The sequence below is a fragment of the Crocodylus siamensis genome, chromosome 7 (genome assembly GCF_052110815.1).
Source record: "Crocodylus siamensis isolate JL-2025a chromosome 7, ASM5211081v1, whole genome shotgun sequence".
Taxonomy (NCBI): domain Eukaryota; kingdom Metazoa; phylum Chordata; order Crocodylia; family Crocodylidae; genus Crocodylus; species Crocodylus siamensis.
Window position 1 is genome coordinate 19,915,008 of NC_143401.1, and position 16,226 is coordinate 19,931,233.

Sequence of the window (16,226 nt, forward strand, 5' to 3'; positions counted from 1 at the left end):
AGTCTGCTCCAATGCACTGTAATTACAGCATGTCAGAGCAGTTTCTGTGCTTGTGTATAGGTGCCATTGGTGCTTTGGAAAATTTTCTCCCATATTTGCAATGTCTCAGTGCCCTCATGCCTCTGCGTACTTTATCCAAACATCACCACACCTCTTCCCTCTTTACATACCAAATAATAGAGGCTTTGTTCCCTGAGCTTCTCTGTAATATAGAAGCACAGCCATTCAGCAGTGTATGATGAAATCAAAAAATGTCTGATAAACCAAGGACCCAATTGTACTCAGCAGGCAAAGCTCCTATTGAAATCAATGGGAATTTTGCCTCTGGAAAGAATGCAGAGTAAAGTCCTATACCTTAATTTCTGTTCCTTTTGTTCTTTTTGTCTACTTACCACTTGCATCACAGAAGCCTATAGCATCAACATAACATGTTTCAAGTAGTTTAATAATACCTTTATCTGAAGCTTCTGTTTGTTGTAGAATTAATACATTTTTATATCAGTAGAGGGAGCCAGAACTTCTAAGTCAGACTGTAAGTGGAAAGCAACATTCATTGGTTAAATTCCCTTTACAGAAAGAGAGAAAAAGGGTGGGGGGAGGGAGGGGGAGAGAGTTGTCATCTCAATCACCTATCGAAACACAGAGAGGAAGGCTTCTCTTTAGAACTGGTAAGCCATCACAGGTCTTCTGCTTGCTGCCACTCTATTCATTTAGTCCATGAAGGTGCAGATATTCAGCAATCTCAGTGACTCACAATCTATGTAAATGTTAAAAGGTAAGAATTTTCTAAATACTTTGTTTCAACTTTGCAGGTGGTCAAATTAGTTTAGCAGCATAATCCTTCTCCCCTTGAAAATCTATGGACCTGCTGAAATTCCACTTGAGATGCTGACAATTTATTTTGTAATCATGATTTCAGTTCTTGTTCAGATCTCTCTCTTTGAAGTGGGTAGTTCTCAGTTCTTACCTATCAGAAAACAATGACAAAGAAATCTCCCTGAAATATATATCTGGATCAAGGGGCAAGTGATATATTGTATTATCATTAAACAATGTCCAACTTGGGTATATAAGAAAAATGATTAGGAAGAGTTGGGGACAGAGTGGGTTACTGTTTTATTAAAGCATTTTAAGAAAAATAAATTTTAAAACATGAGAATCTAGATGGAAAATGTTTAAGAATCTATAATGCTTTATAAGATACTTTACTGATTCATCTTTTAGCAATCAAAAGGTATCTTTGCTTGTTGAGGTGCACTAGAATGATGTCTAATTTATTCAGTACTTTAGGTCAAAGTAGAGCACAGATACTTGCTGGGACATGCAGCCTGAAATAGAAGTATCAAGAAGTTAGATTTCTAGAAAAAAGGACTATTGCACAGCTCTTCAGCATCCTGCAAATGTTCATTCCCAGCATTTGGCAAAGTAGGTGGTTGATTGTGAAAGTTTTTGCTTCTTTGAACCAGCTAGTCTCTGTAGGTACCTGCAGATGCTACACTGTGACCTAACTACAGTTAGATTGATCTAAGTGCCAAATGTTCAAGGAGGTTAGATGGGACAAAAATGGTCATCCTTGTCTAAATTAGTTCACCTGAAGATGTGAAGAAAGTTGGACTGGGAATGCGTTAGCCCAATCTACCAAATGACAGCACATATTTAGAATGCAGCTCCTGGGCCGGGAAAGTCTAGCCACTCACCCCAGCCCCAAGGCTGTGGTCTTCCAGCACCCTTTCCCATCCCAGACTGGGCTATTTTTAGCATCCCCAAACCCCTGACTCCTGGATGGACAACTCCTCCCATGGACACACCAACACCCATCATCTGCAGACCTGCCTGCCTTCTTTAATCCTGCCAATCATCCCCTCTCCCCCACCCCACAGACCCACCAGCCCTCCTCCATCCCATCTGCCTCTCTCCCGACCCTGACTTAGATCAGGTTCCTGGCACTGACAAATGTCTGTACAAGCTGCTCTCAATTTACAATCATGCAGATTAAAGTAAGCTGCATATGACTGTAGATAGGGTATGGCGAATGTCTGCATGGACCCTGTAGTGTCACCCCACCCACCTTCTGCCTGACTTCAGACTAACATGGCTAACCCCCCTCCATACAAAAGTGTGGTGAGTTTTCAGGATTCAAAACCAATCCAGATACAAAGTTAAAACACTCCAACAGCCAGATTCAAAGTCTATTTACAGTCCATGAAAACATCCTTGTCAACTTCAGTGATTTTGAATTAGGTCCCAGGGGTGTCATATTGGTTGCAAAACAGCCATAAACGTTTTGTCTGGTATGTTATAGTCCATTCCCTAGAAATGTGTTTATTTTGTGTATTTAGACTGTAAACTCTTCAGCAAAGGCTCTGAATTTGCACAGTTCCTAGCATGACAGGCTACTTCTTTAGTTGACTCAAAGTCACTACCATAAGACATACAAGTAATAACTGTAATTGTTATGGGTATTATTGTTGTTGTCCAGTCAGGGAGGTACAAAGAAGGGAATGAACATTTTGCTATTTACAATTCTGCTCATGATTATTGCTGTAAGAATGATTTTTTTGTTTGTTTACTGCTTGAACTAAAATATAACAACAATACCCCTCCCTTCCTCAAAAAAATAGTGTTGGGTATCCCAAAACTAAGATTTTTTTTTTGAGTTTTTAAGAAATTAAGGGGTTGGGTGAAATGTTTCATTTGACTTGAAACAGCATGTTTTGATTTATTGCCAGGCATTTTTGTTAAAAGTCAAGGGCCAGAGTTACCAGAGGCAGAAATTTATTAGGTGACCCACATTCAAATTCCTTCTCTGCCTGATTCAAGGCAGGGGTTTGAACTAATGTCTCTAGCCTCCCAGGAACGTGACTTAAACTTTATGCTGTACAGCTTTGGGAGGGAGCAGGGTGAGGTCCCACCACCTTCTTGTTAGCTCTGTGAATGATAATTTAGTCTCACCATTTCTTGGCCAATCTGGAACTATTCAGGTTGCATTCACAAATAATTTCAGGTCAACAGATGCTGCGTCCTTCAGTGTATAAATTGCATGCTGATAAGGAATCATCCAGCCCTACCTATGACACATTCAGTGATCCTTGTGAATAGGTGGTAGGAAGAGTCTTTGGAGCTCCGGGGGGAAAAGGTGGGATGCAAAGGGAAGGTGACCTTATTATCCCTTACTTTCCTAGACCAGCTTTTCCAGTTCTAGTCAGTGGTAAAAGGATTGCACAGAATTGTGAGCCCAGAAGTTCCAGTCCTGGCTTTGCCTCAGAGGCCAGGTTGATGGACGTTGTTTATGAACCTTTATAACATCATATGGATTCCCTTGGGATACAGGGCAAGGATGTATGTCACCTTTCTGTATCTCAGTTCCCTCCTCTGTAGATAAGGGTAATAATTAATTCCTTTCCCCCTCTGAGGGACTGTTATAAAACTGAATGTCTAGACAGCCTTTTGAGAGCTCCCAGAAATATACCATAGGAGGAAAGCTGCAAGAATGTGGATTGCATAGTCTAGAGGAGACTGAGGATAGGCAGTAGGAAGATGTGCCAAATACGTTAATATTCAATGATACTGATATAAGCTGTCACAATATAAATGTCTTCATGCTCCCAAAGCAATACACACGTAGCAAAACCATTATGATATTCCATTCCAGGTTAAAGTTACAGCTGTCTGGCTCCTTTGTATCCTACAGAAGCATGCAGATGTAACAGGTAACAGCTGATGCATGCAACTGAAGTGCAAATCTTACTCTGCTGTCCCCCAGGCCCTTGATGCAGTGTTTCTCAACCCAAGGTACATGTACCCCTGGGGTTATGCGAGACACGGGCAGAGGGTACGTGGGTGCTGCTTTTTGGTTTTGCCTACTTGGGGTGGAAGTTCCAGCCCCTGCCCCCCACCCCCACTGTGTCCAGCACGCCAGGGCTTTCACTCCCCAGCGTCAGTGTGCCAGGGCATAGGGAGGGAGGCCCTGCGCAGGCTGCTTTGCCCTGGGCCACAGTGAAAAAAGTGGGACTTGGCTTGCAGCAGCAAAACTGGCAGAGCCACGGTGGGACTTCTGGTTTTGCCTTTGCTGTGTTTATCGGCAGGGGGTACATAAGGTGCCAAAGGTTGAGAACCACTGCCTTAATATAACTGAAAAGGATATCATAGTTTCATAGTTTCATAGTAGCTAGAGTCGGAAGGGACCTAGGTAGATCATCTAGTCCGACCCCCTGCCTTGGCAGGAAAGAGCACCGGGGTCAGATGACCCCGGCAAGGTGCTCATCTAACTTCCTTTTAAAAATCCCCAGGCTAGGAGCCTGCACCACTTCCCCTGGAAGCTGGTTCCAGGCCCTAGCCGCCCTGACTGTGAAGTAGCGCCTCCTAATATCTAATCTGAACTTACCCTCCGCCAGCTTGTGACCGTTATTCCTGGTCACTCCTGGCAGCACACGGGGGAACAGGGACTCCCCCAATACCTGCTGATCCCCCCTGACCAGTTTGTAGCAGGCCACAAGGTCCCCCCTTAACCTTCTCTTTTGGAGGCTAAACAGGTTCAGGTCCCGTAGCCTCTCCTCATAAGGCCTGCCCTGCTGACCCTTGATCATACGAGTGGCCCTCCTCTGAACTCTTTCCATATCGTCCACGTCCCTCTTGAAGTGTGGCGCCCAGAACTGGACGCAGTACTCCAGCTGCGGCCTGACCAGTGCCGCATAGAGGGGGAGGATCACCTCCCTGGACCTGCTCGAGATGCATCTGTGGATGCATGACAGGGTACGGTTGGCCTTCTTGACAGCCTCCCCACACTGCCGGCCCATGTTCATCGTGGAGTCAATGACGACTCCAAGATCCTTTTCCGTCTCCGTACTGGCAAGAGGGGAGTTCCCCAACCTGTAAGTGTGGTGCCGGTTCTTCCTCCCCATGTGCAACACCTTGCACTTATCAGTGTTAAACCCCATCCTATTCTCATCCGCCCACCGTTGCAACCTGTCAATCATGTCACAGCCTGCACTGAAACAGATTACCTAGAGAGTCTGTGGAGTCTCTGTCCAGTTTGAGAGCAATGAGGGGCCACATGCTGCATGGGTGATAGGGCTGTGTGACGCTTCGGTCGATTCAATTCAGCAGAGATTCAGCCTGATTCAGTGGCCAAGTCTCCGAATCCAAATTGAATCAAAGTACCCTTTAATCTCTCTGAATTGAATTGGGACCCTCCACATTGATTCAGAGAGATTTGGAAAGAGTCAGCGATTCGGACAGTCACAGCTTTAATTGTTTTTTCTACATAGCTCTAGGTACCAGGTGGTTCGTAAATGCTGGGGCGCTTGGAGTGTCCCACAGAAGCACAGGGTGGGCGGGTGGTCCTCAGTACTCTTGGCAGCAGACCTGGAAGTAGACCAGAAGCACTTCTGGTCCACTTCTGGGTCCACCGTGGAGCGCACAGGCCCCCCACCCTATGCCCCTCCCGTGCCTGCCCCCGGCTCAGCAACTGGTGCCTCCTGGGTCTGGGTGGGGGCACCCAGGTTCCCCACGTGTCCAAGTGCTGAGCCAGAGGGATGCAGGGGAGGAGGGGGGTCCGCCAAGCACATGGAGGCCCCCCCACCCATACTCCTGTTCATCTGCTCCACCATCTCAGCATTCACAAGCTGCACTGGTACCTTGAGGTACATGGAAAAAACATTTAAAGCTGTGTCTACGTCCAAATTGCTGATTCTCTGAATCAGCATCGAATCTTCAGATTCGGATATGGCTGAATTGAATCAGAGACAGTGATCCGAATCAACGAATCGAAACACTGTCCCTGATTTGGGCCGGATCTGAACAGATAGCCTGGTACCCACTCCTGGAGTACCTGGGCTCCCAAGGGCTTGGTGGGAGCCTTCTGGGCCACATGAGGCCTGCAGGTCACCAGTTTGACAGCCCTGGTTTAGATAATGATCCTGCTTGGAGCAGGGTGTTGGATTAGATGATTTTTTAATGTGTCACTTCCTGCCTTTGGCTTCAGCATGACTGTCTTTCACCAAGGCTCCTTGGTGAGGCTGAAAGGTTTGGACTCTGGTGGGGATTAGGCAACTGTCTCAGTCCCAGCCTTCAGAGCACTGGAGCCTGCTCTGCTGTGGTGAGGAAGCTGGGTCTGACAAATAGCTGTCTGCTGGGTTCAGCCCCTCCTCTCCCCTCCCCTCCCACTGCACTAGAGTTTTGAACCCGCTTGGGTTGTCAGTCCCAGCTCTCACAGGGCAAAGTCTCATGATTGTATTACCTTCCTGGAACAGTTTGACGTTAGCTCACCCCAAGTTAGGTAATACTATCTGAAGATACTCCTTGCTGGAAAGTCCTAACTTTGCTATGCTACAATGGCACTTAACATGTGGTTTACTGCTTGAACACTCAGACAAGCATTTTAAGTGCAGTTAAGATGTCCTCAGTAAAACAGTGGGTGACTAATAGGTGGAACAGGATCTGTCCATTTGCCTTTTGGAAGATATTTAATTAGCACATAGCAGCAGCAAATCTGGACAGGCTTCACTAAAACAGGCCCTCATTAATTGGTCATCTGGAGCATAGTACCTAGGAGCATTGACTACAAATGCAAAGCCTTCATGCAGGTGCAGGCTTGCAGCTCAGCCTACCAGTCCTGCCCAAAGTCTAGCATTGCAGCCTGGGAACAGCAGGGCCTCCTTGCAAGCTGCTCACTTCTCCACTCTTTGCTTCAAATCCCCAGTGTTATTTGCACATGTAATGGCCCTGTTGGCAAACAGTCATGAAAAATTGCTGCTCTGGTCCCTGGTAACTCATCATTGTAACAAGATAACTCCATTCTTATGGTGACAACTAGTATCTTTGCCACCATCATGCCTACAGGATTCATACTCATTGGGCGCATCTACATGAGATGCTTACTGTGCAGTAGCCTAATAACACTGCGCAGTAGTGTGCCGGTAAAAAAACCTGTTAATATACTACTGCGCAGTGTTATTAGGTTACTATGCAGTAAGCACCACAAAATGGTGCACCAGTGCTACTGCACAGTAACTGTAGCTACTGCACGTTCGTTAGTACTTCATTAAGCAAGTATTAAACTAAATGCACAGTAACTACTGTCCCTTAATGAACGAGTAGGCGCACCCACTGACTATCTTATCCTATGTTGATCTGGGTTGGAGCAGCCCCAGGCTGGCAGGCTGACCCTCCAGGGTGCCTGCTAGCTGGGGCTGCTCCAACCTGGCTCAATGTGCTGTGGTCCCAGGCGTACATGGAAATGCGGTGTCTGGGAGCAATAAATTGCTGGAGTTTATTGCTTCATATTAAGTGCACATGTAGATGCACCTTGTTAATACAAGTCTCTTGGTTAGAGACTCTTCCTGCTGCCAAATGATGTAGTGACTTCATGATGCAAACAAATATATACTGGTCAGAAGGTGATGGGGTAAGGTCCCCCAAAAGACATGCAGTTATAGCCCAGGCCAGGTTTTAACCAGATGAAATGAAAAGTCTGTGCCTTAGGCCACTGCGTTGATCGAGTACATTTCCTACAAAGTGCTATGGTGCCCACCATCCCAGGGAGGACTGTAGCACTTCTCAGAAGGTGTTGTCCAGTCACGGAGCCCGTTCCACAGACAGCACTCAGGGCATAGAGCACCTGAAACGCAACTTCTGTGAGGTGCGCAACAGCTTAAGCAGAAACAGGTGAATGTTAAATGGGCCTGAAATTAAATGCATCAGCTTGTTTTGACAAAACTTGAAGGTCTCCTTTTGGGTCACCCTGACCAGAAACAAGATATTTTGTTTTGATTTTCCTACAGAAAATTGAAAAATCTGAGGGGAAAATGGACATTTCCAGCAGAAATCTGAATATAGGAAAATAAATATACAGGTCTTGTTACCTCTGACAAAAGTCCTAATTTCCTACATACCTAAATAAAAAGTATGCCCTTCTGAGTTCTGGTCTGTTTACTACTCTAAATAACTTTGGGAAAGAAAAATAAAACCTATTGCATATTATCCCTCCAAATTAACTAATTTGATGCCAGCTCCAAATGTGCTAATATTAATTTCACCTTTGGAGAAATCATGTAGGCCTCTCTGAAAACCAGACTATAACTCAAGAGTCTTGCTGGAGACAGGGGCAGCTGTGTATGCTCAGCAGCAACTCTGAAAACCAGGTCTTTTTAGTTTAGTCTTAATTTTATTTAAAGTTTTGCATGAATTATTAATAAAAGTTTCTTTGGCATCCCACTCATTTATGAATTCCTTCCCATTTTTCTTTTGGCTTTGCTCATAGTCCCTCCCAAACTGACCAAAAATCTTTTTACCACTTTACATGAAAAATTTCAATAATTTCATTCTGAGTTTGTGAGGTAGCTATTTTAACATTCACATTTTTAAAAAATAAAATGATTATATTGAACCCTCCAATAATTAAGGACCATTTCCCCAGGTGGGATAAATCTTCATATTTCCATTCACTTCAGTGGACCTGTGTCCATTTATACACAGGATGAGGAGCTTAGTATAAATATTTTCAAGGTGCCCCTGTCCAGATCAGATAGCAGTGGGTTTAGCATCTGATTGTGTGTTCAGTTCACAGATTACTTGTGCAGTGTGGTTTGTTTCAACTTTATGTAGTTTGTGCATCTTGGCTTTCATTTTGACATTAGTCTAGCTAAAAATGAAATCTGGCCAATTCCAATTAATTTAGCCTGTCTTTGGCTCAAAACTTTCTGGATCCAATGAGTTTCAGTTGTTTTTCATCCTAAACCATAATTTAACCCCAACCTCCTTGAATTGCAGCTCTGTCATGCTGCTGATGTTCACAGAATTACTTGGAGTTAGCTACAAGATTATTAAATCCATGAAACAAAGTCACCACTGGCATAAGTAGTGACAACAATAGTAACATCAGTGGAATTGGATCTGCTTATTTCCCTGATGTACATGGTAAAATAGTACTGTCTAGAAACAGAACCAGCAGTACCCAGCGAATTACTCCTCTTTGTGGTCTAAAACAATGAAGCAAAGGAAGTTGGAAACATGGGCACAGAAGAAGACAAATTTCACCTCCTTACCTCCCTTGCAGTAGAATTAAACAAACTCTCTCTTTCCTCTGCAGGTATTTCCAGATTCCTCAGGTAAATCAGCAGATGAACCTGTTATAGCTCCTAGAAGACTGAGATCCCATCTGGTTATCTAGCATCTTCCTGAGCACTCTGTTTGATTCCAGGATGAACAAGACCAACGCTCTTAATGTGGTTCTTCCATTACTGTTCAGTAAGAACTGGAGTTCAGATCGAAGCGTCCCTACACATATTCCAGATCACTGCAGAAACAGCACTGACCTCACTGTCTTTCTGGTCACCTCATACAGCCTGGAGACCATCCTAGGCATTGTAGGGAATATGTGTCTGATTGGTGTCATAGCCAAACAGAAAGAGAAGGCCAATGTGACCAACATCCTCATTTCTAACTTGGTAGTCTCTGACTTGTTCATGGTCATTGTCTGTCTCCCTTTCACCATTGTTTACACCATAATGGATTACTGGATATTTGGTGAGGTCATGTGCAAAATGACCTCCTTCACCCAGTGTGCATCTGTGACTGTGTCAATTCTCTCCCTGGTTCTCATTGCTCTGGAAAGACACCAGCTTATCATAAACCCAACTGGCTGGAGGCCAAGTGTCACCCAAGCCTATCTGGGGATTGTAGTTACATGGACATTAGCCTGCTTGGTGTCCCTACCTTTCCTGACCACCTCCATTTTGACAAATGACTTGTACACGCAGCTCTCTTATTTCATGAACTATTCCACTGACAAGGCCATATGCATGGACTCATGGCCTTCTGAGCAACAAAGACTGACCTACACCACCACCTTACTGCTGTTCCAGTACTTCATCCCCCTCTTTTTTATCATGCTTTGCTATGTGCGTATCTACATACACTTGCAGAAAAGAAAGGAAATGTTTGAGAAGAGTGAATATAGTAACAGGACTGTTCAACTGAAGAGAATAAATTTTTTGTTAGCATCCATGGTTGCTGCCTTTGCTATTTGCTGGTTACCTCTGCACATTTTCAATACCATTGAGGACTGGAATTATAAAGCCATTCCTCCTTGCCACCATAACCTAATCTTTTCATTGTGCCACCTGGTAGCCATGGCTTCCACCTGTGTCAACCCAGTTATCTATGGCTTCCTAAACAGTAATTTCAAAAAAGAAATGAAGTCACTGATTCTGAACTGTCAGCGTAATTCACTGACAATATCAGTGGAAGAATATGAGCATTTACCTTTATCAACCATGCAATCAGAGGTCTCCAAGGGCTCCATGATGCTAAGCTCCAGACATAATTCCATCTAGAAATGAAAGACGTCTTCTGAAGTGTCTTTTCAAGAGTCTGGAGACCAGCCGGCTTAATTTATTCCACAGAGAGACTAAGAGCAGCAGAAGATACCATAGCTTGATTCCAGGATGTGTACTGTGGCTAGTTGCTGTCAATTTTTGGAAGAATTTTTCCTTGACATAATAAACATATCTTAAGGCTGCATGATCACAGGAAATGTGAGAGTGTGTGCATGTCTAAGAAAGAAGTAGTGCAGCACTGCACACAGACTGCACATGGATAGGCCTCAAGCATTCATGTTGCTTTGTTTCTAAATGTCTTTGGTTGCCCACAGATAGACATCAGCTGCACATCCATATCACTGATGAGAAAACCCAGGGCTCCTAACTACAGATTTCAAACAATATCATTAGTGAAAATTTTCCTTTACTTGTCAGTATTAACAGGAATTTTATCCACTGAAGACTGACTGCTACAAGCAGGGTGTGTACACACACGCATGCATGCACACACACTTTTCCTAAGTCTCAACATTGTTGATACCCACCTACTAATAGAGAACACTTATCTTTCAGTGGGTGAGAGTCAGAGTTGCTCAGATACCACTCATATCCACCAGCTCAGCACCAATAGCACATTGCTTTCTGCTTTACATAGAGTTTGGGCATGGTATTTAAACAAAGTGAAAAACCTTGCATGGAAGAACAATGGACCTGCCTTTCCAGCACCACTTGAGTTGGAAGGAAACCTGTCTTACCAGAGCTTATCTCTTCTTTAGGCCAGGCTCTTCATGGTACTGTTACACATACGCTAGTCAGAAAAGTACAACAAGAACAGAGCACTAAACTGTTTGTGCGAACCAACAGTATTGCTTCTTGAGAAGATGTAACCAGATCTAGCCCTTTCTAGTCATGAAAGAGCAGCTGGAAGTCTATTGCTTATGTTATACCACATTCAGACTGCACAGAACACTTCACTATTATGAAGATGCAAAGCAATTACAGATGTATATGGAAACCCATTTAATTGACTTTTCTGTTTTTTAAAGCTGTAGAATATAAAGCTTCATGCTACTGCATGTACAGTCACAGACTTTGGTACTGGGAGGTGGCTGGCTCATTGGAGCCTTTGACAGTTCTCAGTCGTGACAGCAAGGGTGCACTTAGACTGTGAAACAACTTGTCTGTGCTTGGTGCATCACTCAATTTCCAAGCTCTCCCTTGCTGAAGGACCAAATGTTCCTGCTACTCAGACAGAAATACTGGTTGTAATGAACAACGACACTCCAACAGGAGTGAAAACCATATGCCAAGATTCTGACCTACCCATTAAAATAAAGCATATTGTCTCCTAGGGCGCTGGGCAGAGAGCACACCTGGATGGAATCAGTGACAGGGGCAGTGCTGACACAGTGACCATCCTATGGAGAAGCAATGAAAATGCACAAAAGGGAACAAAAGTAGATTGACACACATCTTAAATCCAAGCTACATGTAAATGAAGTGGGCATATGACATGATTATTGAGTAATTTATTTTGGATTTTACTTTATAGTAAATTTACTCCATAGGAAGGAATGGACAGGACATACAATCAGCCCACCCAAACCAGCTGTCACGGTAGGTGTTATTACAGTCTGGCCACCAGGTAGAAGAGGAGGCAGATTGCACTAAGCCTTTGATCCCCAAAGCTAAACTGATTAGGGGAATGGACACACCACAGAGTTGATGCAGTAACTTTCCTATATGATAAAATTATTACACATTAAAATTGTTCATATGTCAGCTTTATCCTGATGATTTATCATGTAGTAGAAGTGTGCATCCTGTGCCTGCTCTAATTTTTCTACATAGTAAAGTTAGTTTACTACATAGTAAGAATGGCACATATCTACATCCTCAGTGGTGTGCCTTAGCATATTTCCTAGGAAACTTGCATACAGTAAGAGATGTAACCATCATCCTTTTACAAAGAACAGTATCTTGGGCTTCTGAGGCCTGAGTTCATCTCTTCATCAAGCTATTTCTCTTCAGCTATCCTGGGAAACCAAGATATGAGGAAGCAAATATTTAAGCATTGCTGAGAGAAATATCAAGTAGAAGAAGAGACCAGCACCTTCACTAAAAAGATATCAGTCAATTTTAGAGACGTAACTGGGGGTCACCTTTTGTCCTGCTTTGACACCCTGTAACATCTCGATGGATGTGTACTTGGTGGAAGTTACTCAGTGCATAGACATCATGGTGATCAGAGCCACAGAAATCATACTGCTTGGTAACAACTTACCAAGATACATGGGTGCGTGTGTAGTTCAGAGCAGCATTTGCTTTATTCATATTAATTCTCAGACCACAGCATATTGGACAGAACTTATCTGAAAACAGGAATTAAGCCTTTTTGTGCAACAAGATAGCAAAAGGCATCAACAACCAGTCATCTAAGTACTCAGCTGTTGTAAGTTAGAGGAGGCTTACTACATTCAATGGAACCAGCTGACATCTGTCAAGGATCTGGTGCATTAACTTTATTGCGAACTAAAGCTGCCCATCACCTTACAGGACTGTACCTCAATTTTTTGTGTTTGGCTGTCTATTCCAAATTCTGTATATCTTAGTAATATAATCCATATTTAATGGGTTTTTTGTATTTTTAACTATTTATCTGGCATTTAGAGAAAGACATACCATATTTACTCAAATAGAAGATGCCCCTGCTTATAAGGCAACCCCTCAATAATTAGATTCTATATATGGAACATTTGTAATTTGTTGTAATTTTCCAGGTATAAGATCTAATTATTGGAGGTTTGCCTTGACTTTGCCCCCTTCCATTCCATTTCCCTTTGCTACAGCAGGGAAAATAAATCTGGAGGATCAGGTAATCCTTTGTTTTTTGCTTCCCCCCGACTTTTTCCCCTGGCAGCCCCTTCCCTCTCACCTTGCTGTTAGACCCTGCTCTCCCTGAACATGTGGAAGTGAGGAGCAAATTTGATAATAATTTTGAAATTAAACATGACTGTAGCAATTTGCATATGGTACCCATAGACTTAGTTCATCCAGAATTGATGCATGCTATCTTTTTTTTTAACTACTGCAAGTTTTAGCACAGGTGTTTCATAAATATTTTTGAGGAACACTTTAGTCCCTACTTATATCTAGTATAAACTATGCATATTATTTGTCCAAAACCAAAAGACTTGTGATTTACCACGTAGTTCACTGGGCTGGGCCCCACCAGAGTCAACAGCATTGCAAGCCATGGTGAACTATGACTTGCATATAGGTCACCCAGATTCCCTCTGTCATGCCCTCTCTCAGCCTGGCAAATATGATTTGTGTGTCCCTTTCCCCCACCCCCCACCATGGTGACACCATAGCTCAATACTGCTCACTATATGTGTATATTCCAAATACCCCTCACAACGGATCTATGTGCTAATTAGCCCCTGGTCATGACTGGAACCTGGTGTTCTTGGGACGAGTCCAGGAATGCTCTAAAAATATACATGCAGATGAGGTGCAAGGAGACCTGGTCTGACTTCACCTCATAGAGGGTGGGCCACACTAATTATATGTGCCAGGCTAAGAAGGACTGACAGAGGGATTCTGGATGGACTGTATGCAATGTTGTGGCTCACCTTGAGTTGAAAAATGTCAATGGGCACTACCATATAATTTATATTCATATGTGCTGAATGAACCCACTTTTGTGGTAGGTTCCCATCAGCTTGCTTGCCCAATGTGGGCCATGCATTTTATTGTCATGCTGCATTTAATCAGCTTTATAGTTGGTACCAATTACTGAGCACTTGCTGCTTTTGGTAGCAGTTTAATGACTGACAGCTTTTTTGTGTAGCTGCGGCCACAATGTGAGATTTCCTTGAATGTGATTATAAGATGAGGGGCCTTTTCCCTATGCTGATTGGGAGAAAAAACATTATCATGTATTTGAGTAAATTTGGTATATTTATGCTTCTCTCAGATAAGCTGGGCACTTTACTTTTTTATAAGAAATTATTTCTCTTGATTATTTTTTCACAGATACATACTCAAGTCCAGAAATTGAGTCAAATAGAAAGAGAGGAGGCTCTTCTTTTATCATAGTCACAGTGGCATAGATTTCATAGACATTAGGGCTGGAAGGAACCTTGGAAGATCATTGAGTCCAACCCCCAGGGGCAGGAAGTCAACTGGGATCAAAGGATCCCAGCAAGATGAGTGTCCAAATGTCTTCTAAAGGAGTCCAGAGTAGGTGCTTGCACAACCTCTGGCGGCAGTTTTTTCCAGACCTTGGGGGCTTGGACAGTAAAGGAGTTCTTCTTTATGTCCAGCCTGAAATGGTCTTGGAGGAGTTTGTGACCATTTGACCTCCTCATCCCTTGTGGTGCTCTGGTGGACAGTTCAAGATCAACTTCTGAAACAGCAAATAAACCAGAACTAGGAAAACAACTGGTGCTGAGTATGACAACATATTCTTTTCACTTTCTTTAAACTCTGCCTAAACTGTCTTTGAATTGAGAGCTTAATTGCGATTTGTGTAATACATGGATTTTGTAGTGCCCTAATACCTATGGGGCAATTTCACTCAATTAGCCTTGAGTAATTCTGTTTGTTTCTTGCACTCATTAGAATTCCAATATTTAATTAACTGAAATGCATGTCAAGCTGTGATAAACAATTATGTTATACATCAACATAGAAAATGATAAGAACTGTAGCCCTGTGTAAATATATTAATTTCTAATCACTGTCTTTTAAAGGGAACAGCACAGTTAGCTGTGGAATTTTTTGCTTCCAAGCTGAATGCAATGTACATATGGTTTGTGTTTGCCACTGCTTCTCAGTTAAGTCTGTTTGCCAGAAACTTACATGGTTGTAACTGATGCTTTGACACATGTACTTACATTTAATATCGTTGTACTCTGAGTTCCAATTTTGTTCTTAATGAGTGGAATTGTCTGCTGGGAATAATGCCATTTCATCTTCACTTTCTGCAGCTTTGTATAAATGTGAGTGCAAGAGGATGTAAAATCCAGTCAATCCAAAGATTACCATAACTTGGGCCAACATCATAGGGTTCTGTCCTCCAATAGCTAGACCAACTGCAGAAGTCCTATTCAGCTGCTGCCTTGGACTAATGGAGGTAAATATCTATGTCTTCCTTAATTGCCACTGAAGGCACCCAAATCTGGAATTTAGATCCTCAGCATTCATGTTTCTGCCTAACTGTGGAGGTCCCCAAAAGTCCTACTGCCAAAGTTTCCACCAGTAAAATATCTAAGGCAGTGGTTGTCAACTGGGGGTACCCATACCCCTACAGGTACTTAAAAGGGTTGTAGGAGATACACAGAACTCTGTGTGTGTGTGCGCGCAGCTGCAGCGCAACATACTGATGACCAGAAGCACAGCCCGGCTGTGTGGAGAGCAGCTGGGTCCAGCTGGTAAGTTTGTTGTGGGGGTAGGGGGTGGGACTGGGCCAGAGGCTGCCCAGCTGGGGCGAGGTGCAGGAGTGAGCTGCAGGGAGGAGGGGGGTGGCTCCCACCACTACATGCACCCTGAAGGAGCATGGGGTGGGGTGGGGTGTGCCCCTGGATCTGTATGCAGGGCATAGCAGGCTGGGGCCAGAGCTGTGCTGGACTCTTCCCAGTGGGGGGTTGTACCAGGCTGTGCTCAGGATGGGCAGTGGCAGCACTGGGAGAGGGGTTAGGGGGACTATGGTGAATTCTGGAGTGGCTGCAGGCCCTCCCCCATAGTCTCTCCCCATAGCCCCCATGCTGAGGGAGGGAGGGAGTCTTGGGCTGAGGCTGGAGCAGGGGCAGGTGCTCCCCAGCTAGACTGCAGCATGGAACAGAAATGCAAGCAGCTTCTCCGGGAGGTGCAGAGGGGTGGCGGCTCCTGCTGCTAAACGCA

The 16,226-nt window shown here is 43.8% G+C and overlaps 1 protein-coding gene across 2 annotated transcripts; it reads left to right on the forward strand.

The window, feature by feature from the left end:
- The first annotated feature begins 640 nt into the window (after positions 1–640).
- Positions 641–15,228, forward strand: NPY4R2 (neuropeptide Y receptor Y4-2). 2 transcript variants are annotated; one of them, XM_090058278.1, is made up of 3 exons: positions 641–775; positions 3,653–3,710; positions 9,089–15,228. In XM_090058278.1, exon 3 carries the CDS (start codon positions 9,201–9,203, stop codon positions 10,332–10,334), a length of 1,134 nt encoding a protein of 377 aa, XP_089914404.1. In that variant the 5' UTR covers positions 641–775; positions 3,653–3,710; positions 9,089–9,200; the 3' UTR covers positions 10,335–15,228. The 2 variants fall into 2 exon arrangements, with proteins under 2 accessions (XP_089914404.1, XP_089914403.1); XM_090058277.1 differs by lacking the exon at positions 3,653–3,710 and having other exon boundaries at positions 643–775.
- The last annotated feature ends 998 nt before the right edge of the window (positions 15,229–16,226 follow it).

What these genes read in the sequence shown, in the direction of transcription:
- NPY4R2 (XM_090058278.1), top strand. Translation starts at nt 9,201, where the DNA reads ATGAACAAGACCAACGCTCTTAATGTGGTTCTTCCATTACTGTTCAGT.